General features: G+C 39.9%; 1 protein-coding gene across 10 annotated transcripts; it reads left to right on the top strand.

The window, feature by feature from the left end:
- Positions 1-264: 264 nt before the first annotated feature.
- On the top strand, positions 265-26,712 carry LOC120725458 (NACHT, LRR and PYD domains-containing protein 12-like). Of its 10 annotated transcripts, XM_040018394.1 has the most exons (15): positions 13,935-16,061; positions 17,150-17,207; positions 17,287-17,403; positions 17,622-17,735; positions 18,003-18,119; positions 18,415-18,528; positions 19,835-19,951; positions 20,415-20,463; positions 20,561-20,774; positions 21,849-23,643; positions 24,002-24,169; positions 24,409-24,582; positions 24,712-24,885; positions 25,256-25,302; positions 25,408-26,712. In XM_040018394.1, exons 2-15 carry the CDS (start codon positions 17,164-17,166, stop codon positions 25,968-25,970), a joined length of 3,807 nt encoding a protein of 1,268 aa, XP_039874328.1. In that variant the 5' UTR covers positions 13,935-16,061; positions 17,150-17,163; the 3' UTR covers positions 25,971-26,712. The 10 variants fall into 10 exon arrangements, with proteins under 10 accessions (XP_039874330.1, XP_039874334.1, XP_039874331.1 ...); XM_040018393.1 differs by having other exon boundaries at positions 13,935-17,207; XM_040018403.1 differs by lacking the exons at positions 13,935-16,061; positions 17,150-17,207; positions 17,287-17,403; ... (5 more) ...; positions 20,561-20,774; positions 21,849-23,643 and adding exons at positions 4,667-5,039; positions 7,364-7,477; positions 7,645-7,702; ... (2 more) ...; positions 10,457-10,630; positions 10,768-10,941.
- The last annotated feature ends 343 nt before the right edge of the window (positions 26,713-27,055 follow it).

Raw genomic sequence — 27,055 nt, forward strand, 5'->3', positions numbered from 1 at the left:
CACAAATTAAACTCAAACCTTACAGTTCAGGTAAAACTGAATCCTGTTGCTATGTTGTGATTTTACATATTTTTTCTCTAAGGCTGTTATATGCAGGCATGTCTGATGTACAGTGAATTTTTATCATCGTGATTTTACCTAAATGCGTGTGACTTTCTGTGAAGTGTGATATATTTCTCTTTAAACTTGCTGTGAGGAGGGATCTATTCAAACCGTCAGGACTCACAGAAACATTTGTATGTTTAAATAAGACGAGCTGTCTCTTTGAGCCTTTATTTTGATACATCGGTGAGGAGAATGCCTCCATGTTTGATCTGTTAGGTTTCAGATTAAACCGAGTCACAGTGAATACTGTAGCAGACCGTGCTGTCTCCAGCTGTTTAAATGTGACGTTGTAGAAGGGAACCCTCCCTCTTCTCCCTCTACTTCCTGCTCGGTTTACTTTCACTTTGTCCGGCTGCTGTTCCGCGGAGCGTCTTTCCTATCTGTGTAGGTGAGTGAGGTCCGCGTGCCGGTGTTTGTCTCCGAGGTTCTGCTCGTGCTGTCAGATTACTGCTGTAACCGTGTTACCATAGAAACGTCAGAAATCGAGACCCTTTGAGTATCTGTTAAGATCAAACAGGTCGGTGTGTGTCCGCCGCGGCGTCAGTGACTGCAGTCATTTATGTGACGTCAGTGTGGACCGGAAGTCCACGCAGTGCCGAATAAATCCAGCATTTTACTTCTTAAACTAACATAACATAACATTATTATGAACGTTTTTATGTTTAATATTTTATCGACAAATGTTTAAGTAGTTGCATCTCAGGGTCTGTTTGGTCACGTGAGATGTGCTGTGAGGCATTTTGTCCTCCAAACGTGGACAATAAAGTTGTTTTGATTGTTGAAGTAGAAGTAGGTCGAGGCCGGAGCATTTCTATGTTTTTCTTCATAATTCACAATGCTTGAAATCCAGCATTTACATTTAGATGTAAGACACATGTGCAGCTACCAGTCTGATATAGCCTATGCACTAACAACACAAAGTGTAACCCTGAAAAAATTTAGTCATATTACTGTTCATCTAATAAATCAGATTACTGCTGTACATGTGACTTTTGTTTAGTTTTTTTTGTATATGTTTAAAAATGTTTTGGATATCAGCTGTCATATCAGAAAGCTGTTCTACCTTTTAAGACACCAGGCTGCTGTAAATCAGCTCTGACAGAACACAGATAACAGATTTTATAGATGAGCTGCTTTTAGAGCAACACATTTAATAACCCCTTTGAAAATGTAATTGTGCTGATTTTCTGATTGTCAGCAAACTCAGAGTGCTTATGATCCTGCAGCCATGAATACATCTTGTATTCTATTCTATTCTATTCTATTCTATTCTATTCTATTCTATTCTATTCTATTCTATAAACAAAAACAAAACTGAAGTAATAGTCTTTGGCGCCAAAGAAAAACGATTACAGGTCACCAGAGAACTTCAATCTATACACCTAAAAACCACAGACCAGGCAAGAAATTTGGGTGTAGTGATGGATGCAGACCTAAACTTAGAAAAACACATTAAGACAATAACAAAATCAGCTTACTATCACCTCAAGAATATATCAAGGATAAAAGATCTGATGTCTCAACAGGACCTGGAAAAACTAGTCCATGCATTCATCTTTAGTAGGCTTGATTACTGTAACAGCATTTTTACAGGTCTACCTAAAAAATCAGTCAGACAACTACAGCTCATTCAGAACTCTGCTGCTCGAGTCCTCACTAAGACCAAAAAAGTGGACCACATCAGTCCAGCTCTGAGGTCTTTACACTGGCTGCCTGTCCGTCAGAGGATAGACTTTAAAGTTCTGATGCTGGCCTATAAAGCTCTGAATGGTTTAGGACCAAAATACATCAGTGACCTCCTGACCCAGTATGAACCTTCCAGATCCCTCAGGTCATCTGGATCTGGTCTTTTATCAGTTCCCAGAGTCAGAACCAGACACGGAGAAGCTGCATTCAGCTTTTATGCTCCTTATATCTGGAACAAACTCCCAGAAAGCCTCAGATCAGCTGAAACACTCAGTTTATTTAAATCCAGGTTGAAGACTCACCTGTTCTCAGCTGCATTTGAATGAAGCACCAAATCCACACTTTTAAGCTTAAATTTCAAAACTAACATTTTAACTACTGATTTTATCTACTGTTCTGATTTTATCTGTTTTGATTTTATATACTGTTTTGTTTGTTTGTTTGTTTGTTAATTAGTTTGTTTGTTTACTTGTTTTAATCAATTTTAAATCATGCTTTTTATTTGTTTTTGTTTCTAATGTCTCTGTAAAGCACTTTGAATCACCTTGTTGTTGAATTGTGCTATACAAATAAACTTGCCTTGCCTTGCCTTGCCTATTGCAGCGGTCCCCAACCCACGGGCCTCGGACCGGTACCGGTCCGTGAGTCGTTTGGTACCGGGCTGCGAGAGTTTAGGCTTAGGTGTGAAATGTATAGTTTTCAGGGTTTTTATCGGTTTTCAGCGTTACTTTGTTATCGTTTTTATCGTTTACTCAGTTTTCCTTGGTCTTTTCACGTGTGTTATGAATAAATTTTCTTTTTTTCAGTACCGGTACTAGTTTTATTTTGTTGTATTTATCTGCGACACCTTAAAGGCCGGTCCGTGAAAATATTGTCGGGCATAAACCAGTCCGTGGCGCAAAAAAGGTTGGGGACCGCTGTTCTATTGAGCAAAGGCAATATATGTGTACACACACACACACCTACCCATCTATAAATAATGAAAAAGTTTTTTAATTTAGTTTTTAAAAAAACTTCTGCTATGCTGAGATGATCCTGCTCTTTTTCCACACAGAGAGAATCCTACTGAGCACGAGCAGATCAAATTTCAGCCCTCTAGCTTGTTTATCTGAAACAGCCATTAAAAAAGTGTTTTTGAGAGTAAAGGAGAGATGTCCTCGTATCTCCTTATGTTCCCTTCTGCTCCCCCTACGGTGTTGGTGTTTAGGACATGGAAATGGTTTTCCAATTTTCTATTGTGTGCTCTTCTGCTGCTGTAGCTCATCTGCTGTAAGGTAGTGTATGTTCAGGCATGCTCTTCTGCATACCTTGGTTGTAGTGTGTGGTTATTTTACTTACTGTTGCCTACTGTTGCCTTCCTGTCAGCTCACAGCTGTCTGCCCATTCTCTTCTGACCTCTGACAGGCTTTGTGTTAGGGAGAACTGCTGCTTGCTGTATGTACTCAGTGCATTTAGGAATGTAGACATGGTCAAGATCATGTCTAAGTCCATAATCCCCTATGTGTTTTCTCTGACACTGACTGGGTTTCTTTCCACAGGTGAGGCTGGTCGGTTGTCTTTGGGTTTTTTTTTTATCTGTTGTTGTGAGCTTGTGACGGAGTCCTTAGATCGATCGCTCAGACACCAGGACTGACGAAGAGACTGAGCAGCTTCTTTTCTCAAAATATTTCTTCCACACATGAAGGTGGAAAGGGTGTGAAGTGAGCTCAGCAGGTGAGTCTCTCCAGAGAAGGCTGTTTCATGATGCTGATTGGCTGTTTGCTGTTTGTTGGTATAAAACATGAAGAGAAAAAAGAATTTCTCTCTGAGTTTAGGAACAATAATTTTACAGTGATTCGTTTACTTTTAAGTGTTCAAACCATCAGGTAACACTGAAGACCAGTGTTGGGAAGGTTACTTTTAAAATGTATTCCACTACAGATTACAGAGTACATGCCCCAAAATGTATTTTGTAACATATTCCGTTACGTTACTCAATGAGAGTAACGTATTCTGGATACATTGGATTACTTAATATATTATCATGCCTTTTTACAACTACATGAATGTACTATTGCTGTGTGATTTATTACTATTACTGAAGGCTACTCGCCATACCAATACCAACTAGAGTCTTAAATCTTAATATAAAATGAGTAACAGTAGGGTGGACATTAGGTAAGGTTGTATAGAAAACTATTCCGCGTGTATATAAAATAGGTCCGCGGCTCCGAAACGTAGTAAAGGGACCTCTGGCTAATACGTCTGGTTCCATGTCGGGCTCGTAACCGAAAACTTGCTTTACTTTGTTGTCTGGGTCAACTTTGGTAGCGAGAGACAGAGAGAGGGGTTGAAAGGCTGCTCCAACTGAACTCATTGTTTCTGAGGAAAACACGAAAAAAGTGTAGAGTCGAGTCTTAATAGCTTACTTACAACTGGGCTCGTCAGGCACTCTTTTTGGCTGCAGTGGTTATTATTATATTTACATGCTTCCATCTCCCGTTTCTGCTCGGTGACAACTCGTGCTTTTCGACTCTCCTTTTTCTCCCTCCCTCGCTCACAGACACATAGCGGGTATTGCAGTCCATTCTCCCTGCAGCACGGACTACACTGCCCATGAGGCTACATTCTTTAGGGCAATGCCTGTAACACTCTGTCTATTGCCTTCATATTAAATAAATAAAAATATTTCTTCACGTCATTATGAGACGCTAGATTGAGACACAGCCATTTGAGCCTCTTAATGCGTGTTTTGTTTGGGTTTTCACCGGCGTGGAATTACCATAAATAGAGAGGGCATAGCCTAACATATGAAACAGGAAAAGATCTTTTCCTGTTCCTGACCGCCGTGTAATCCCTTTATTTCAACAAAGTAATTGTATTCTGAATACCACCTTTTTAAACTGTAACGTAACGGAGTACAGTTACTCATATTTTGTATTTTAAATACGTAACGGCGGTACATGTATTCCGTTACTCCCCAACACTGCTGAAGACCGACTGAAGGCACACAGGAGAAGATGTTTTTTGGATTCTGTTTTCAGACAAAATATTATAGATGTTTAAATCCTTGTGTGTGTGTGTGTGTGTGTGTGTGTGTGTGTGTGTGTGTGTGTGTGTGAACTAATATATGTTGTGATATTAATGTTGCTGTGTCTGTGTAAAGGTGTGGCTTCTGCTATGGATCAGTGTGAACACAGAGAGGAGGGAGTCCCTCCCTCTAAATCCACTCTGTGTGGGGAACATGACAGCAAGACCAAAGCTCAGAGGTGAGAGGACCGTCTCTAGCTGTCAGGACCCTTCTCCAGGTCCTGGTCAGAGACACAGAAATCAAACGAACCAACTGTTTAACTCTCTGACATGTGAACTCTCTGCAGTCACTACATTGTGTGGTCATCACCTTTTCTTAATGCAACAACCTCAGTTAAAAAAACAAAAATAAGTCAGAGTTTTAAATCTTGAGAGAGACAAACATCAAATTGCTGCCAGTACACAAACTTATTTCTGCTGCTGTGTTCCTGTGTTTAGTCTCACAAAACAGCACAATCTGTTTTTTACCGTGTCATCTACTTACACACCAGGTAGAAAATACACAATGGATTGGTTGCTATAAATTTTGGTTCTACAGTTTTGGTTTTTTTTGTGTTTTTCAGTTGGTTACTGGTAATTGTTGCAGATGCTTTGAATCCAAACTCACTGTGCTACTGTGCTCACTATGCAGTCCCTGTTTTTTTTCTATCAGTTTCTATCAGAAAACACACGCCCCTCCTTCATCCACCAGTGTGTCCTTCAAGAGTAATCGATCTATGATTCAACCCATTATATTCAAAGATGAAGACAAACATGCACATTCTTCACTTACAAAATTTTAATTGATTTTTGTTCTGTGATGACAATAAATAACATGTTAAAGAAAATAATTACAGTTATTCAGAGGCTCAATGAGGCTCCACGAATTTTAACAAGAGATTTAAACAGAGCGAGTGATTTAGTGAGTCTGCAAATCATTCTAGAGTTTAAACCCTGTGATAATAAGACAAGGTTGTCTTGATGTTACATGTGATTGATGCACAAACCCTTTTAGACCCTCTTCACTCTGTTAATGTTGGAAAGAAGCAGCTGTTCCATAACATATGACAGACGGTACCATCAACCAAACAGGAGACAGAAGCAGACACTTTTGCGGAATTTTGTTGTTGAGTATTGTTGGAAAGTTGTTTTTGTGCATTGCACCAGAAAAACTGCAAAAAACTGGCTGCCAGAGTTTATCCAGACTCCCAGTGCAGCTTCACACCAAAAAGATCAGCTGATATGATTTTCTCATTGTGACAACGTCAAGACAAATGCAGAGTAACAGTTTACTTATAGCATTTATTGACAGACCCTTGTCCAACCCCTTTGCCTTGGTGTCAAAGAAGGATGTGTGCATGTCCCAACATTTTTCAACTTTTTTCTTTTCCTTACTTTTAAATCATGTGTTTAAAGACAGCACTGAAGGAATCTGCTTAGTTTGAAGGAAAGACCAAAGTTCTATGTTTGGCATACCATGGAAAGACAAGGTCACCAACACAGAGATACTTGCAACAACAGGACTACCAGCCATCTACACAATCCTCAAACAAAGACGAATGTGCTGAGTTGGCCATGCCATAAGAACGGATTATGGACACATCCCAAAGACCTTTTGTACGGAGAACTGAAAATTGCTCTGTGTGTAAAAGAAACATGAAGAACACTGGCATGGAAGGCCAAAGGTGAACAAGTTATTTAACAAAATGAGACATGTGACAAAGACCTAAAGGGGTGATTGGGAGGAACGGACTTCCTGATATGAAAAATAATTAAATGATCATCCCTGCAGCCACAAAAGTTAAATACTCAGGTGAGGAGAGAAACAGCTGTCACCTGAGCTGGATTAGGTGGTGGGGTAGGATCCTGGACAGAGCTGGTATAGCCAAACATACAGAGTGCACAGGGATGTTCAGTTCCCACCTCTGGCAGAAATTCAGTACTATTCCAATTTTCTGACTGAGTGGACCATGTTCTGCACCTCCAATACAAAGGAGCTTTTCCAGTTCAATTCAGTGCCAAACACACACAACAAGATACGAGGTAAAAATTCTACAACACAGAAAAAACACCAGCAATTAGAGGAGCCCCAATGAGCAAGCACTTGGTGACAGTGGGAAGGAAAAACTCCCTTTGAAAAGGAAGAAACCTCTAGCAGAATCAGGCTCAGGGAGGGATGGCCATCTGAGGAAGACGGGAGTAAAATCTACTTGAGCTTACAGTGGAAATCAGTTGGGGACCTATTCTTAGGTACTGAACCTTAAGGTTCCCCCAAATATCAAACCCCACTCCGAATCATAGTTTGTAGCTATGAACAGCTTAATCGATAAAGTTTTAAAATCATTCTATAAAACAAATAGTCTCGGTGAACCAAAGATTTTGTGCTAACGAGAGTCGAGTGAATTATTTTTAATTCTTAACAGACCTGTACACATGCAATCTTATCTGTTTCATTAGAATACCAACATTTGCTGTGAATACCTTAAATAACACACGCGTGATATTCTTTATTTTCTCATTTCAGAATCAATAAGGAGACACTGTTGTCTACTTCACTGAGCTGTGTGTCAATGAAGAGTGACCGATCTATGATTCAACCAATAACCTTTTCAAACAGAGAGCGGTCTTTTGATACAGGGTGAGAACTGAAACTGTTGATTGTGTTTCTTTTTTAAAAACGTCATGTCCAACAGCAAGACCAGCACTTGCATTAGTGATCACTTTGTGTTCATACCAAGACTCATCATTACAGAGAGCAACACCTTTAACAAACTGCACATATGCTAACGTTGAGCATTTTTGCAGTGTTTTGCAGAGCTCAGAGACTCTCAGTGGTCAGTCTGATCTGGACTCCATATTTACGGTGAGAAGATTCAAGAGTCAACAGTTTAATATCACATCAATGAGGAAAAAGTAATTTAGTTTCCATCTCTCCTTAAACATGAGACTCAGTGAGAGAATTACTAGATTCATTTAGTTAAAAACATTATGAAGGTTATAATGTGGAATATATGGTCCTAATTTTGTCAAAACCTTAATAGATGAAACTGGAAATGACTGAAAATAAGTTTAAAGTTCTAAATGTATCCCTTTTCCAGACGCTGGAGGACAACATGTTCAGTTTTTTAAAGAATGAGCTGAAGAAGATGAGGACGGTCGTGCTTTCAGACTATCCAGAATGGTTAGAGTGTCAGAGGGAGGATGAGGAGGTGCTGGAGGCTGAGGATGAAGAACAGAGGAGGAGCAGTAGAGAGTCATTTTTGAAGATCACGCTGCAATTCCTTAGGAAAATGAAGCAGGAGAAGCTGGCTGAGTGTCTGCAGAGCAGTAAGAGGATTTGAACACATGCACAGCATTTCCTCAAGTTTGTCTACAACCCCAGCTGTTCTATGCCCCACAGTCTGAGAAACACTCTGTTGGATCTATAAATTTTTCTTTATCGAAACATAAATGATGTGCGCCATGATTAACACAACACCCTGGTGCATGACAGAGACATAAACATTTATGCATCTTTTGTTTTTATGTTTCTATTTGTTTATCTATAACTTTTGTGGTCAGACATACTACATTATAGATGGTTGATTACATCAGGAAAGCCCATAAATCAATGGCTAAAGTAGGTGATAGGCAGAGAGTAGGTGAATTACAGAGAGCTGAGGGAATCCGAGGTAATCCTGTCAGTTCTTAAATAAAGGAAACACCACGGCAAATATTCTAATCAATTCTAATGTTTGTTTGTTTTTTAATTATTAATTTAGGAACTCGTGCTGCAAAGTGCCAAAAAAACCTGAAGTCTAATCTGAAAAAGAAGTTCAAGTGTGTGTTTGAGGGGATTGCTAAAGCTGGAAGCTCAACCCTTCTGAATCAGATCTACACAGAGCTCTACATCACAGAGGGGGGGACTGCAGGGGTCAATGATGAACACGAGATCAGACAGATTGAAACCGTGTCCAGGAAATTGAACAGACCAGAAACTGCAATCAGACAAGAAGATATCTTTAAAGCCTCATCTGTTAAAGATAAACCAATCAGAACAGTGCTGACAAAGGGAGTGGCTGGCATTGGGAAAACAGTCCTAACACAGAAGTTCACTCTGGACTGGGCTGAAGACAAAGCCAACCAGGACATCCAGTTCATGTTTCCATTCACTTTCAGAGAGTTGAATGTGCTGAAAGAGAAAAAGTTCAGCTTGGTGGAACTTGTTCATTACTTCTTTACTGAAACCAAAGAAGCAGGAATCTGCAGCTTTGAAGACTTCCAGGTTATGTTCATCTTTGATGGTCTGGATGAGTGTCGACTTCCTCTGGACTTCCACAAAACTGAGACCCTGATTGATGTTACAGAGTCCACCTCAGTGAATGTGCTGCTGATAAACCTCATCAGGGGAAAACTTGTTCCCTCTGCTCGCCTCTGGATAACCACAAGACCTGCAGCAGCCAATCAGCTCCCTCCTTCGTGTGTTGGCATGGTGACAGAGGTAAGAGGATTCAGTGACCCGCAGAAGGAGGAGTACTTCAGAAAGAGATTCAAAGAAAAGGAGCAGGCCAACAGGATTATCTCCCACATCAAGAAATCACGAAGCCTCCACATCATATGCCACATCCCAGTCTTTTGCTGGATCACTGCTACAGTTCTGGAAGATGTGCTGAAAACTAGAGAGGGGGGACAGCTGCCCAAGACCCTGACTGAGATGTACATTCACTTCCTGGTGGTTCAGGCCAAAATGAAGAAGGTCAAGTATGATGGAGGAACTGAGATAGATCAGCACTGGAGTCCAGAGAGCAGGAAGATGATCGAGTGTCTGGGAAAACTGGCTTTTGATCAGCTGCAGAAAGGAAACCTGATCTTCTATGAATCAGACCTGACAGATTTTGAAGTAATTATCAAGGATGCCTCAGTGTACTCAGGAGTGTTCACACAGATCTTTAAAGAGGAGAGAGGACTGTACCAGAACAAGGTGTTCTGCTTCATCCATCTGAGTATTCAGGAGTTTATGGCTGCTCTTCATGTCCATCTGACCTTCATCAACTCTGAAGTCAACCTGCTGGAGAAACGGCAAAAAAAAGATCAGCATTCTTTAAAACATCTCCACCAGAGTGCCATGGACAAGGCCTTAGAGAGTTCAAATGGTCATCTGGACTTGTTCCTCCGCTTCCTTCTTGGGCTTTCACTGCAGTCTAATCAGACTCTCCTAAAAGGTCTACTGACACAGACAGGAAGTAGTTCAAATACTGATGTGGAAACAGTCCAGTACATCAAGAAGAAGATCAGTGATAATCAGTCTGCAGAGAAAAGCATCAATCTGTTTCACTGTCTGAATGAACTGAATGATCGTTCTCTAGTGGAGGAGATCCAACAGTCTCTGACTTCGGGAAGTCTCTCTACAGATAAACTGTCTCCTGCTCAGTGGTCAGCTCTGGTCTTCATCTTATTGTCATCAAAGGAAGATCTTGATTCATTTGAACTGAAGAAATACTCTGCTTCTGAGGATGCTCTTCTGAGGCTTCTGCCAGTGGTCAAAGCCTCCAAGAAAGCTCTGTAAGTCGATTTATGAACCATTATAAATGTTTTTACATTCTTGATTGTTATCTTCATTGATAATTCTTTCTCTCAGGCTGAGCTGTTGTAACTTGTCGTGGAGAAGCTGCAAAGCTCTTTCATCAGTTCTCAGCTCAGAGTCTTCTAGTCTGAGAGAGCTGGACCTGAGTAACAATGACCTGCAAGATTCTGGCGTGAAGCTGCTGTCTGGTGGACTAAAAAGTGTACACTGTAAACTTGAAACTCTAAGGTAATGATTCAGTGTGTGTGTGTGTGTGTGAGAGAGAGAGAGAGAGGGAGAGAGAGAGATTTACGTGTTATTTTAAATTGCAGTATTAATATTTATGCATGCTTATCCTGGACTTTTTTCTTCTTTCAAAACTTTAGCCTCTCGGGTTGTCTGATCACAAAAGATGGAGGTGAATCTTTGGTCTTGGCTTTGACGTCTAACCCCTCCTATCTGAGAAATCTTGATTTGAGCTACAATCATCCAGGAGACTCTCATGTGGAGGAGCTTTCTAAGGGAGTGAAGAATACTCAGTGGAGACTGGACAATCTAAGGTATGAACAAGAGTTCACATGGCGTTGGTTTATCTAACTTGGTTTTTTTTTTTAGCCTTTTTGCTTTTTCCTTTTTTCTGTTCATGGGAAAGATATAAAGTGATTCTATGTAAAGAAATGTGCAGACCCCAGAGGAGTCATGGAACAAGTCCTGACTGTTGTTTGTGCTTATATACCGAACAACAGTGTGGGTGCTAGAGGATGCCCTATCAGGGAACTCTATGGTCCTATTGGTGTACTGGTAATGTTTGAGGCCCTGGTCTGCAAAACCTTAAATTCTCACCTTTGACAGAGCTTTGAAAGCCTTCCGTAAGATAAACAGGGGATACTAAGTCCAAAAGGACCATGTCATAGAACTCCTTGGCTGAGGAGTCTGTATAAAGCTGTGGCCTCATGGTGGTTGGCATGTGTCATAATATTAATTTCAAAATCAGATGGTGGACACTAAAAGTGACCAGAGCCATCAAACTGAAAAAGTCCTTAGTTAGCCCGCTAGACTCATGAGACAACTTACAGGTACTGCAGCCCAAGAAGACTGTATTCTTACAGTAGCTGTGCAAAAACTCACCTTTAGACTGAGATTCTTCTCAAAGCATTTCTGGCAAACCTTCAGTCAACTTCTAGTTACTCGAAGTTACTAGTAACTTTGAGTAAGTAGAAGTTACCTAAAGCGGCAGTGCCCAGATTACTTACGTAGACAGCAACTTCGGTGCAACTGATATAAGGTGCGGTAAGCTGAAGGCAGCTTCAACCATCTGTTTGTTGAAAAATAGTAATGCGACCGCACTGCATTTTCTTGTTAGTAACGGTAACGGTGTTGTAACGATAAAAATAGTAATTAGTTAGATTTCTCATTACTGAAAAAAGTAACGCTGTTACTTATAATGCTGTTATTCTCATCACTGGTTGTTTCTGACTTCAGTTGAGGATATAGTCAGCCAGTGAATCCAATACTTTAGGCACCTCCTCAGTTCTTCCAATATCCATCCTTAGAGAAAGCAGTGTCTAGGAATTAAAGGGGACAACTTAGGCATCACTAGGCTGAGTTCACTAATGGTCTTAAATAAGTCCTTGGTGGCAGGGAATTTTTGGTGGATGAGATTTCCCCTTAAGTTTCTTAAGGTTCTGGATGTGGTGGGGCTGTCATGGTTGACACATCTCTGTAATGTTGTTTGTCTGGGGTAGATCATCGGGGTTGGCAGGGTCAGGTGATGGTTCCTGTCTTTAAGAAGGGGAACTGAAAGCAGTGTTCCAATTATAGAGGTATCCCACTACTCAGCCTCACTAAGAAGGTCTGTCCGAGAGTACTGGAGAGGAGACTCTGTTCTGCTCTGTTTTGAAGACACAGCAGGGCATGAAAGCAAAGGTATCAATTTACCGGCCAATCTGTGTTTGCATCCACCCCTATGGCTACCAGATCCAGGTCACGACTGAAAGAATGAGACTGCAGATACTAACGGTGGACATGAGTTTCCTCCAAGGTGTGGCTGGGCTCTTCTTTAGCTCTTTAGCTTCTTTAGCTTTCAGTTCTGAATGGGACTGACAAACACACACAGGTTTTTAAGAATACACTTTTACCCTTTTTTAGCTTCATGAAAGCATGACCCATAGCAGTCTCATGACCCTGCAGCTTCACAAGTACTCTGTTTAATCTGCACTGGTCATTCCACTTTATTGTCATTGATATTTATATTTAAAAGTGCAATACTGTAATTTTCTGCTGCTCATTCCTGTGCAATATCCCATCTGCCCTCCCGTCATATTTCTTTTCAAGATTTTCTTATTTAATCACTAGTGTACATATATTTATATTTATAGATACATATATATTTAGTCATCTTTTCTCTTTTACCATGTCTCTCTAATATTTTGCTCCTTACTATTTTTCTATTTTCTTTATTTTTCTATTTTCTTTTATTTTATTTTCTCCTACTGTATCATGCTGCTGAGTGACTGCTGCTCGTCAAACACATTTCATTGCAATGTTGACCCTGTGCTAACTTGCATATGACAAATAAAACTGAAAACTGAAACTGAAACTGCTGAGAAGAGAATATATTTAAAACTGTCTGTGTTTCAGCATGTTTCTATATCAATCAGGAATTGGTGCTTCATGTTGAATAGCAGTACGTACACATTATAGATAAAACTCATTATGTTTTTCTCCCTCCAGAGTGGACCATTGTGGAGAGCAGTGGCTAAAACCTGGACTACTGAAGTGTAAGTCTCAGAAATGATAACTAAATGTTTATGTCAAGCCTTCAAAACTACAGCTTCACAGTGGCTACAGGCATCTTTTATATACAGTCTTGTATATATTCATTCAGAAAGTATCATCATTAAACTTTCTATGACTGAGCAACATATCAGCAAGTAAAGAAAGAATAAAGCATCAAATATGTCAGATTATCAACTGCAGCTCCATCTTTTTCTTTCCAGATTCATGTGAAATCACAGTGGACACCAACACAGTGAACAGAAACCTAAGACTATCTGACAACAACAGGAAGGTGACACGTGTGAAACAGGACCATCCATATCCTGATCATCCAGACAGATTTGACTGCTGGCCTCAGCTGCTGTGTAGAAATGGTCTGACTGGTCGCTGTTACTGGGAGTTGGAGTGGGAAGGAGAAGTTTATATAGCAGTGAGTTACAGAAGAATCCAAAGGAAAAAAAAGAGTGATGAGTGTTGGTTTGGAGGAAATGATCAGTCCTGGAGTCTGAGCTGCTCTGATGGTGGTTACTCTGTGTGGCACAATAACAGAGAAACATTCATCTCCTCCCACTCCTCTTCATCCTCGGTCTCTGACAGAGTAGCAGTGTATGTGGACTGTCCTGCTGGCACCCTGTCCTTCTACAGAGTCTCCTCTGACACTCTGATCCACCTCCACACCTTCAACATCACATTGACTGAATCTCTGTATGTTGGGTTTGGATTTGGGTTCTGGTCATCTGAATCTTTACTTTCTCTGTGTTCTTAGTGTACCTTTAATCTCATCACTGAGACAGGACACACACCACTTGTAAGTTTTTTACTGTCCATGTTTACAAAGAGACATCTTTTCAGAAATGTAACCAAGTGGATTTAGAGCCTAAAGCTGACCAGCGAGTGAAGTAAAAGTGGTGAAAAGTGAAACATGTTAGAAAGAGAAGATGGCCTTAACAGGGTGTGAACTTGTAAAGTAAAAACATGATGCATTTAAGGTTATCCTGTTTGGTTTTTATTTAAGAAGAGAATTTGTTCCACTGTGCGATGGCTGAGTCTCTTTGTTTGCTTGGAGATAATTTCTCCTGCTTAGAGAAAATCCTCTCACACGAAACAGAAAAGGTTGCATTGCATAGAAACTGCAATGCAAGTTGGTGGGGATGCAGGTATATGATCTTCCTGGGTCCCACAAACTATCACCGAAAAAGAGTAAACAAAGTAAATTGCTGCACATTTTGTAGAATAACATTTTAAGATTATTTAAAAAATAAAATAATGTAATGATATGTTTATTATGAAAAGCAGATGTTTTGTTAAGACATTTTAAGTTTTTCAAATTTCAGATAAAATAAGTACACCCAAAACAAAGGCAAACAACAAGAACAGAAAGCTGGCAAACTGACCCGATTGGGCAAAATCAACTCAAAATGCTCCCACATGACAGAACCTCCTCTCTTCCTCGCTGGCTCCATATCGCTCATTAGAATGATCAGTGGTTTTCTATTTCTCACCATCAAAACACCCCACAAGTCCTGCGAATGACTAATCACTTTCCTATAAACCACTGACTCAGATACTGAAGCAGTTAAATGAAGCTTCAGACGCCATTGATCATGTGACTCTGGCCAAAAGAATCAAGTCTCGACACAGTGCTTCTGAAGCAGTGTGTTGGTTTCTTTTGACACACCTGCCAGAGTGTCAGCTTCAAGCGGGCCATCACTGCTGTGAACTGTAGTGCCCAGGCTGATAAACCAGAGATTAGGCAACAAAGGGACCTTTGTTTTGTTTTCTGGAGCAATTATGTGTTAATTACACCCACACAGGCTCAACCCATCTTCTGGAATGATGATTGCAGTCTTGAAGCTGATCATCGTGCACACTCACATGGATTCATCTTCTTTGATCCACTGAATCAAAGTGCAGGCTCTGCTCTTTATGATGAGTCACGGTATCTGACCTACTATAACTACTTTGGCTCTTTTCATTACCCACAAGGTCATTTAACTCAGGTTGAACATACTCAGAGCTCACATCGATTTTGGTGATGTAGAAAATGCACTAATGTTTTTATTGGTGCTGTCAGCGTTAATCAACGCGCTAACGTGTTGACGCCGGTCAGCCCCATGAATGGGACGATCCGCGGTAACTTGTTAACAGAGATTTGCTACGTTAATGCAGTTATGGCGTTAACGTCATTAACAAGATTAACGCTGTTTTTATGCTTGATTAACGCTAGTTTTTATGCTTGCCTCTAACACCACTAAGTCTGTTTTACACAGATGGATTCATTGGGAACTGAATAGATAAGAAAATTGATCATGGTCAATTTTCTGTGGGTATACAGTGACTAACCAATTTTAAATACATCAAGTTTAATATTTCAGAACTCTAATGTTGCTGTAATGTTAGAAATAAACAGCACCACCGATCTTGAGTACCGATTCCTCTGATCATGTATCTGGTCCTTTATTTTTCATCCTGTCTGTCAGCTTTTGCATGGGAAAGGTGGAGAAAATATAATAAAATACAAATAGAAATGCACAATGTATTGACAACTGCTGCACCTGTAAGAAAAACAAAGAAACATACTCAGATTGTGTAAAACCTGCCTTCTGGACAAGGCCCAGAAGAATTCTAAGTTCCACTGTAAGCTTGTCTTACTGTCTGTTAATGTTCCACAACAGCAGGTTCAAAGTTCAGTGGCATGTGGTTATTGTATGACCTTAAATAATAAAAACTGTGGAGAACTGAATGTGGAGATTAGATTGAATCTGCAGACCAGCAAGCTCCTGTTTAGTCTTGCTTTTAGTTGCTTTACATTAGAAGTGGTTGATTAAGATTAATTTCACACAGATTATTTCTTCCATCAAACAGTAACGCAAACTGCTTCCTGCCTCTTCACTGTCAGCAGGTATGTCCAAAAAGCTTCCAAGTCTTTGTAGGATTTTGTTGTATGTTGCTGCAGAGGTGTGTTCATGGGCATTTTTGTGTGTTCATGCATTTTCATTCATGTGACCATCTCAGGATGCTCTCTGTTAGAAAATCGTTATGCTAATTGAAGTTCAGGCTGGTCTGCAAGAACTGATATTCAGATGACTAAATGACCTTTTCACTGGTTTATGTTGGGCTATCACAACCCATCAGTCTATTTCATTTGTTTTAAAAAGCTTTCAGTTCAAAACTGTCTTCTACAACACGTCCAAATGTCAACCCTTATGATTATTTTTGGAAAACGTTTTTTTCAGAGTGGGGACCTTCACATTACAACCACCTCTGTGATGGAGAGATATTTTGTTTCCAGCCATGAGTTTCATTAATTGGTCTTGAGTACTGGGGGGACTTATCAAAAGGGTTATTGGTAGTATTATGATCAACCTCACTCCAGATTTTAAAAAAAACATGAGACTTGTTACTTGTTTTTTGTTCTGTTTCTATCATTTACATAATCCTTAATAAGTCAAATTTGACTTTGACACAACAGGAAGCGTCAGTAACCAGATGGCATGTAGAAATTTGAAACAAACAAACAACACAACTTTTTACCTATAAATAAATGTCCTTTGATGTAATGACATTTACAGTTTTTACAACAAACAGAATGCTATCACACCGATCAGCAGCTGTAATTCATATCATACAAAATCAAAGTTCAAGGTTTTATTTTTCTGAGGTATAAAAATCACAAAAAGGTTCCTGATAACCTTATTGCTCAATGTGATTAAAACCCTACCGCCAAGATAAAACAACATGAAAGGAAATCAAATAAAACAGTTATTAGATGCACTAATTTTGATTTTACAAACACGATCAAACACATGGTATTTTCTGTAAAGTGTTTCTTATCTTTGTTTGTTTTATGTTACGATATCAAGATATACTGGTATTATGTTAACAAAGACCAGTTTACATTTTGAATATCAAAACGAATCCAAACTTTTTGTAATTGTTTGAATTACTGACAGCAGTCAGAACAAATGTGTCCTGTGATGTTGTGTGAAGGTTTGGGATCTGCTATGGATCAGTGCAGGGAACATGAGAGTCGAACCAAACTGCAGAGGTGAGATGACCAACCGCCCATGACACATCATCTTATCTCTTCTAGTTAAGCACTCAAGTTAAATTATTATATATAATAGGAAGATCAAACACCACAAACGGGACTCGCCTGTACCCAGTTGTGTCTCCATGGAGAGCGATTGGTCCAAGGGCAAACCTGTTAACTTCAAAGATGGACATCACCCTGCTGATCCAAGGTAAGAAGTCAAAGGAACTAAAACAGATTTGTTAGACAAAATGATTTCTTAACAATGTTGAAAGAAATATTGATTATTATTTATTTAATTATCTTAATATTTAGAAAAAAGTTTAGAAGAGCAAAAATTCAAAAGCGTTCAGAGTTTTCTTCATGTGATCACTGTTTCAGGTTATTAATGAGTTCTTATTCAGGATAAACGAGTCCTTGTGTTTGCAGGAGGATCCTGCAGCAGAGACCACACTCGCCTGTATCCAGCAGCGTGTCCATGCAGAGTGAGTGGTCCAAGGGTCCACATGTCGACTTTAAACATGAACAGAGGTCTGACCTTGGGTAAGGACTGCAAACTGAAGGTGCAGCTTTTTACAGTTTCAGAGGGGCAGAAAATGGATGGATGGATGGCTGTTTTAGCACTGCATTTAGAAATACCAGTTTCATCCACTTTATTTAACACGGTTTAAATTCTTTATAGCACGCTCCAACCATTTTATGGCTTTATGTTTTTTTAGCAGGAGGATTTACTTACTCATTCTAACTGTCATGTACTAAGACAAGTCGTATAGGATGGTGTCTAACATAAATGCGTTCCTATATTTAAAGGAAGATCCTACAGCAGAGACCACACTCTTCTGTGTTCAGCAGTGTGTCCATGAAGAGCGATCGGTCCAAGGGTCCACATGTCGACTTTAAACATGAACAGAGCCCTGATGATGCAAGGTAAGTGCGCAACAGGGTCGATTCAGGACTTATCTGAAACAGACATTACACATATTTTAGAATCAGGTTTTTATCAACATATAGATCAGGATGAATGTATTGATCAGTGAGAAGACTGAATAGGTTATGTTTTATTATTGCATTTGCAAATGCCAACTTGTTCCCACCACCTATAACATGTCCAGTCCCATTCGATTCTTTATGCTTGCTGCAACTATCACAGCACTTTGTGTCTTTTGCCACTGGGTTCACCCAGTGTGCTTGCTAACTGAAATCTCTCCCCCTGTGATTGTAGGAAGGTCAGACAACAGCAGCATCGCTCTCCTGTATCTAGCAGTGTGTCCATGCAGAGCGAGCGGTCCAAGGGTCCACATGTTGACTTTAAACATGAACAGAAGTCTGACCAAGGGTAAGGACTCAAAGGTGCATGAGTTATCTGATACAGAGTACTGCACATATTTTAACTATCAATTTTATATCCTAATAAATCTATCAGACCATAAAGCGCCCCGGATTATAAGACGCACTGTCGATGAACAGGTCTGTTTTCATACATAATGCACACTGGATTATAAGACGCAATAAGGGAAACAAAACAGTCCAGTCAGAGTTGAGTAAGTCAGACTTTACTAAACTCATTCTTCTTGCTTTCTCCACTTCTGTACCCTTGATTCATTAATGTTGAATTCTCTCGCAGCTGCTCTATTCCCATGTTGTTGCAGTATATTAATGACTAACCTCGTATTGTGGATGGATTCTCTTAGTTGTTCTCCTCACTGAAGTTTGGTCCGTTTACACCGTCCTGCGATGCGTTTGCATTTGCCCCTAACCATCGGGAATGCTCGCGTTAACTTTTATTGAGTAGAAAAAAGTTAGCATTCTTCCTTCAGCTTCACTGTTTAAGTTATGCTAACATAGCTGTGTCGCTAGCAATCACGTAGCACATCATTATATACTATACCAGCTAGTCCAACTTCAGTAACCCTACAAAAGTCACTGCTGTTTAGTTTTCTGTCTTCATTTCTGTCTGAAGTGATAGCAGAGCTGTGTGTTTAATTTTTTTCAGAAATCTCTCAGTCAGAACATGCTATATCATGTTTAGGTGGAAACTAGCAAGCTAAGTTCCTGTTAACTTCTAACTCCGTTAAATTTAATAAATTCTGTTTTCATGGATGTCTGGATGTTAAACTTTATTGTTACACCTTTTAAAGCAGCAAATTTTGTTAAAGATGAAAGAATTTAGAGAGTTAGTTTTTAACTCTCAGTGATGGCGCAGTGTGCTTTTGACTTTGGAACCTGAAGCAGAGTTTGGACACAGATTACTGCGCAAGGCTCCTGACTACGGTAGCCGTAATGCTCCGATAATCGGAGCATCGACAAGCGGTGTGGCTTCGTAGCTTACCAAAGTTTCAAGGTCAGAAAGCACAACCAGAATTCATACATAAGGGGCACCAGATTATAAGGCACACTATTGATTTTTGAGAAAATTAAAGGATTTTAAGTGCGCCTTATAGTCCAAAAAATATGGAACAATATGGTATATTAAGTTTTAGCATTGCATTTTAAACATGCTGGTCTAATCAAGGATTTTAACATGGCTTATTATTTTTATTCATTTATGATTATCTCTAGCATGGTGCTTTGTATTATTCGTATTTTATCACTGTGGTTCACACCATGTGCTGGCTAACTGAAATATCCTCCTGTGATTGTAGGAAGATCAGACAATGGCAGCAGCACTCTTCTGTATCCAGCAGTGTGTCCATGCAGAGTGAGCGGTCCAAGGGTCCACATGTTGACTTTAAACATGAACAGAGGCCTGATGATCCGGGGTAGGAGCTGAAAGTGTGCAGATGTATCTGAGAAAGTACCTTAATTTTTTTTAAAGATTGGTGCAGCCATTACAGCAGGAGGATTAATATACTTGTACTAACTAATACTAATCTAGTTCATAAAGCATGTTATCTAACTGAAATATCTTTCTGTTTGTATCAGCATTATCTTTCTATTAGTCTAAAATCGAACGCATTGCTAATAAAGAGCTATGATGTAGATTTTTATTCTCACAGCTCTTTGGCAAAAGTAAAACTGCTCTCAACAAAATACAGCCGGCTTTATGTGGGATACTTTTCACTATCTATCAGACAAACACTGAGGGGGTGGAAGGTTGGAGGAGTTATTTACGTTTTTACTGGACTGCACAGAGTCCTGTAAAAGCTTTATTTTGAACCTGTTATCCTTAAGCAACTCACATGATAACTAAAATAAACATAAATATTTTATGTGTCTCTCTAGAGTTCAGCATGCCCAGCAGAATCAAAAAGACCTCGACTCCATCTTCACTGTGTGTAAATGTTCACCCACTGCACTTATCGTCATCAGTGATAGGTATTCTGGTTGGAACAACCTTCAGGCTACATGCATTAATATTTCTGTTCCAGAAACTCGAGAAGAGCATCATCAGTTTTGTGAAGGATGAGCTGAAAAAATTTCAGAGGATTCTGAGCCCAGATGACTCAGTCGGATTGGAGAGTGAGAGAGAGGATGGTGAAGATGTGGAGGAGAGGAGGAGCAGCAGAGAATCATTTCTGAAAATCACACTTTACTTCTTGAGAAGAATGAAAGAGAAGGAGCTGGCCGACCATCTCCAGAGCAGTACGAGTATTTCAGTAATGTCGATGTGATGTCACTTACCTACTGCCTCGTACAGGGCATAGGCTTTGAACCTGTGGTGGTGACAATTCTGACATTTATCTTGGTGGTAAAGTTATGTCATGATCCTCATCTGCTGGGAAGGTCACTTGTTTCTGCTGTTATGTCAGCATCTGTTATAACATGTCGGTCAATAATGTCGCTAAGGCAAGGAAAGCGCTCATTCTCCTTGAAATGTTTAACCGTCCAACCTGGAGAGCAGCACTACCCTTTTCTTCTGTGGATGCCTTAGGAAGCCTTAGTTTCCCAAAATGGTAAATGATCTTTTCTGTTGCCAGTGGAAGAGCAAGGAAGGTGATTCTTGGTGACTCCATGGGTCCTGGGAGTCAACTGGGTGCCTTACAGGTCCAATATTCTACTACTTACCTCACTGTATACATATTTTTCAAGTTTCTGCCCCAAAGTGACAGAGTGACAGCGCAAAGCCGCCAATACACGATCGACACTCTGGTTTTTTAGATGCCTCTTTTTGTATTAACTTCACTTTCAAATCCAGCCACATTCTCAGCACAGTATTGGTATTTAAGATGGGTGATGGTATGTTTTGTCAGGCATTTTTGCTGTAATAAACGCCTTCTCTAACACCTCCAGCTCGACTGTGTTAGTGATTTTTAGTTACAGGCCTTAAAGTCATTATGTCAGTCTCACCCCGTTGTTGGGGGAAACAGCCAGAACAGTTCCCTGAATTAAATGGTGCTCACCACTCACTCAGAAACACAGCCTCACAGTTTAACTGTGGTCGTCCCTTTGGCTAGTTATGTATATACAAAGTGAAGGTGGAATGAACTCCCATTTTGAGTTTGTGTCTCAAAATGCAGGCTTGAATGGTGTTAAACACACTAGAAAAATATGTGTGCTACAAGGACAGGCTGCCTTTCAACCTGGTGCACGTACTTGTTTAAACACATTGTGTTTACGGGATTTTCAGTAGCTGCATATTTCTTAAGCTACTTGGTGTTGAGCTTTTCGTGTTCGTGAGATTTAACAGGTTTTAATTTCTCTTTGTTTTTTATTCAGGAACTCATAATACTGTGTGTCAATATAAGCTGAAGTCTAGCCTAAAGACAAAATTCGAGTGTGTGTTTGAGGGGATCGCTAAAGCAGGAAACCCAACCCTTCTGAATCAGATCTACACAGAGCTCTACGTCACAGAGGGAGGGACTGCAGAGGTCACTGATGAACATGAGGTCAGACAGATTGAAACAGCATCCAGGAAACCAGACAGACCAGAAGCAACAATCAGACAAGAAGACATCTTTAAAGCCTCATCTGTTAAAGATAAACCAATCAGAACAGTGCTGACAAAGGGAGTGGCTGGCATTGGGAAAACAGTCCTAACACAGAAGTTCACTCTGGACTGGGCTGAAGACAAAGCCAACCAGGACATCCAGTTCATGTTTCCATTCACTTTCAGAGAGCTGAATGTGCTGAAAGAGAAAAAGTTCAGCTTGGTGGAACTTGTTCATCACTTCTTTACTGAAACCAAAGAAGCAGGAATCTGCAGCTTTGAAGACTTCCAGGTTGTGTTCATCTTTGATGGTCTGGATGAGTGTCGACTTCCTCTGGACTTCCACAAAACTAAAATCATCACTGACCCTAGAAAGTCCACCTCAGTGGATGTGCTACTGACAAATCTCATCAGGGGAAAGCTGCTTCCTTCTGCTCGCCTCTGGATAACCACAAGACCTGCAGCAGCCAATCAGATTCTTTCCCAGTGTGTTCACAGGGTGACAGAGGTAAGAGGGTTCACTGACCCACAGAAGGAGGAGTACTTCAGAAAGAGATTCAAAGAAAAGGAGCAGGCCAACAGGATTATCTCCCACATCAAGAAATCACGAAGCCTCCACATCATGTGCCACATCCCAGTCTTTTGCTGGATCACTGCTACAGTTCTGGAAGATGTGCTGAAAACTAGAGAGGGGGGACAGCTGCCCAAGACCCTGACTGAGATGTACATTCACTTCCTGGTGGTTCAGGCCAAAATGAAGAAGGTCAAGTATGACGAGGGAACTGAAACAGATCAGCACTGGAGTCCAGAGAGCAGGAAGATGATCGAGTGTCTGGGAAAACTGGCTTTTGATCAGCTGCAGAAAGGAAACCTGATCTTCTATGAATCAGACCTGACAGAGTGTGGCATTGACATCAGGGCAGCCTCAGTGTACTCAGGAGTGTTCACACAGATCTTTAAAGAGGAGAGAGGACTGTACCAGAACAAGGTGTTCTGCTTCATCCATCTGAGTGTTCAGGAGTTTCTGGCTGCTCTTCATGTCCATCTTACATTTAGCAACTCTGGGGTCAACCTGCTGGAAGATCAAATTGCTTCTAAGAAGCCTAAGGTCTTTAAAAACAAATGTATTCTAAAACTCCTTCATCAGATTGCTGTGGACAAGGCCTTACAGAGTCCAAATGGACACCTGGACTTGTTCCTCCGCTTCCTCCTTGGGCTATCACTGCTGAACAGTCAGAATCTCTTAAGAGGACTCCAGAAAACAGTAGGTTCAGAGTGCAATCAGAAAACAGCCAAGTATATAAAGAAAAAGATCAGCGAAAATGAGGCTACTGAGCAAAACATCAATCTGTTCCACTGTCTGAATGAACTGAATGATTGTTCTCTAGTGGAGGAGATTCAACAGTTCCTGAGTTCGGGAAGTCTCTCTACAGATAAATTGTCTTCTGCTCAGTGGTCAGCTCTGGTCTTCATCTTACTGTCATCAGATGAAGATCTGGACATATTTGACTTGAAGAAATACTCTGCTTCAGAAGAAGCTCTTCTAAGGCTACTCCCAGTGGTCAAAGCCTCCAACAGAGCTCTGTAAGTGGATGAATCAGAATCAGAATCAGAATCAGAATACTTTATTGATTCTTGGGGGAAATTATTTTTTTGTTACAGTGCTCCATTATAAACCAACATAAACCAACATTAAGACAAGACAGACAATACGCTAACTAAGAACTAACTAAGAATAGTATAGTACAATATATATATATATATATATATATATATATATATATATATATATAAGTCACTCATTAATAAATAGCTGGAAAAGAAACGTGTAGTTGTAGCAGTAACCAGTGTGTTAAGTTAAGTGGATGCGTTGACATGATATATATAATATAATAACATAACTGAACACATTAAACATTTGTAATTACTATTTCCTGCTTAGGCTAGGTGGTTGTCACCTGTCAGGGGGAACCTGGAAAGATCTTTCCTCAATTCTCCAATTTTCTAGTCTGAAAGAGCTGGACCTGAGTAACAATGACCTGCAAGATTCAGGAATGCTGCAGCTATCTGTGGGACTGAAGAGTGCACACTGTAAACTGGAGATTCTCAGGTTAGGAATCCATTGCAAAGTATTACACTTCAAATTTGGCAACAGTAATGTTTAAATTGTCAAATTAATTTCTATTAAATAGAATTGGGACATAATTTCTTAATGAATTTAGGGTGGTGGCATTTTTGTGTTTTTGTATTAACATTTGCAGTGATCTAGATTTGTCCAACCAGAAAGCTAATTCAGTAACACCGAATATGAAGTGTGTTTAAAACACATCTCCAACCTTAACTCTAAAGGATGGCTGTGTGCAAACTGTCGTGGAGAAGCAGTGAAGCCCTGTCCACAGTTCTCTGCTCTGAGTCCTGTAGCCTGAGAGAGCTGGATCTGAGTAACAATGACTTGCAGGATTCTGGCGTAAGAGGGTTGTTAGCTGGACTGGAGAGCCCACACTGTAAACTTGAAACTCTTAGGTAAGAAATCAGATGTTTACTTCTCTTTTTCTAAAGACTATGTCCTGCAGATTCTTTTGTATATCCCGACCAATGTCTTAAACTTACCTATAACACTGTTTTAAATACAAATTCTTTTAATAATTTCAGCCTCTCAGGTTGTCTAATCAGATATGACGGCTGTGCTTCTCTGGCTGCAGCTCTGAGATCTAACCCCTCCCATCTTAGAAAGCTAGACCTAAGCTACAATCATCCAGGAGATTCAGGAGTGGGACTGCTGTCCACTGGACTGAAAAATCCACTCTGGAGACTGGACATTCTGAAGTATGATTCATGAAGACACCGATGATTTTTATAAAAAACTATAATAATTAAAAAAAAATACTTGCCATGGAGGCTCTTTGCCTTTTTATGTATTTTAACAAGCATGCATTTAAGCCATTCTGAAACTTGACAACATGTATTAAGTCTAATTTACACTATTTAGCCCTTCTCTACAATACTGTTATAGATTTAACACTGTCAGTGAAGCTGGGAAAAAAGTTAGCATTTTCAGTTTCAGTTTTGAGAGCATGTGTGGTTGATTGGTTGGTGGCTGCTAATAGTCCTACATTAGCTTATATTTTAGAGCATGTCTTCCACTTTTCATAATGAAAGACAACATATCAGCTAACTGGGTCGTTTTTTTCCCCAGGGTGGAAAACTGTGGAGAGCAAAGGTTAAAACCCGGTCTGAGAAAATGTAAGCATGTACTTTGTTAATAGGAATTTATGATATTTTGAAACCTTGTATTTTAATATTCTTTATGTCATTTATTTTAAAGCTGTGTCTTCTTTCTTCTGGCAGATGCCTGTGAACTTACACTGGACAGAAACACAGCACACAGAAAGCTGAAACTTTCTGAAAACGACAGAAAAGTAATGCTGGTAGGAGAGAAGGAGCAGACTTATCCCAATCACCCAGACAGATTTGACCGTAGGGAGCAGCTCTTGTGCAGTAATCACCTGACTGGTCGCTGTTACTGGGAGGTGGAGTGGAGAGGAGAAGTTGACATAGCCGTAAGTTACAGAGGAATAAAACGGAAAGGAAACAGTGAAGACTGCAAGTTTGGAATGAATGATCAGTCGTGGTGTCTGCGATGCTCTGATGGTGGCTTCTCCGTCTGCCATGATAACAAAATCAGATCAGTCCCTCCCTCTTCGGTCTCTAACAGAGTAGCAGTGTATGTGGATTATCCTGCTGGCAGTCTGTCCTTCTACAGAGTCTCCTCTGACAAAATGATCCAAATCCACACATTCGAAACCACATTCACTGAACCTCTGTATGCTGGGTTCGGTTTTGTGTTTGGGTTGGGCGTCGAGTCTTTGATGCTGTCAATTGACTCCTCTGTGTCTCTGTGTTCAGTATAGGACAAATAATTGCATACATCAGTCTGCATCTGAGTAACATCCACAATGAAAATATGATATGGGATTTCAGAACAAGTTCTAGCAAGATTTCTGGATAAGCAAACAACACATTACATTTCCTTTCTGCTTTAATATACAGTAAGAGATGTGATCTGAAAGTTTTTATATATTGCTAGTTTGGCTCTGAGGATTACTGCTCTTTTTGGCCAACTGCCTTCTAGAATGCAGTAAAACATACTACATGGATTATCAAACTTTAATGGCAGTTTTTCAACTCCTAACTTAAAGTATAGAATATGGCAACTGATTCTAAAGAATATAATAATCTGCTTCCATACATCCATTGTTTGTCCTACTAGGATTAGAATAAGATTGCATTTTTGCCATGTTTTCAGTACTAGAAAATATTATCTTTCAAATGAAGTCTCTTAAATGCATTTATAGTTCTTCCTTTAGCAGATCTTATTAGGGTGTAGGTCAAAATTACATAAAAAAAGGGTAGATGTGAACCAAACCCTTCCCCTACCCTTAAATCCTAAAACCAGTCAATGGCAACTGCATACATGTAAAGACAATGCATTTCCTTACGTTCATCAAGTTCATTTTCTTAGTAGTCCTTACCCTTGAAAATATTTCTTCTTCTGTCAAAGGTTATTATCCATTTAAACTTGGCTACAAGTTTTAAAATGAACACAGGTTGCAAAGTTGCATTTGAAAGTGCGTACCACTTCAGGACAAAAAAGAAAAAAGAAAGCTTCCCCATATTTTCACTGTTCTGTTCTTCAGTCACCAACATCATTTTCATTTTCTGCAATTTTTTTACTCAGAATTTTTTTAAAAGAAAGTTTTTATTATTTCTGCTTTAATTTGCCAAGATGTGAAACACGGCAACATGTACAATAAATGACCGTATAACCTGACTTGTGAGATGTCATGTATTAATGTTTTTCACTGATCACCGATCAGCAGTGATCAGTGAGATGCTTGGCTACAAGATAAACAGCCACAAGGAGCAGTACCTTCCATGGCGAAGGAGACTAGAGGCCAAGGTCAAAGTAGCATGGAAGGAAGTTAGCCAATGATCG

Source organism: Simochromis diagramma, unplaced genomic scaffold (genome assembly GCF_900408965.1).
Source record: "Simochromis diagramma unplaced genomic scaffold, fSimDia1.1 OVJJ01000802.1, whole genome shotgun sequence".
Lineage (NCBI taxonomy): Eukaryota > Metazoa > Chordata > Actinopteri > Cichliformes > Cichlidae > Simochromis > Simochromis diagramma.

Excerpts from the sequence above, each read along its gene's own strand:
- LOC120725458 (XM_040018393.1), top strand. The coding sequence starts at position 17,125 with ATGTGTCCTGTGATGTTGTGTGAAGGTTTGGGATCTGCTATGGATCAG. Across the intron at positions 17,208-17,286 it reads AGTCGAACCAAACTGCAGAG|GAAGATCAAACACCACAAAC; the intron begins GTGAGATGACCA and ends TATATATAATAG. Across the intron at positions 18,120-18,414 it reads CAGAGCCCTGATGATGCAAG|GAAGGTCAGACAACAGCAGC; the intron begins GTAAGTGCGCAA and ends CTGTGATTGTAG.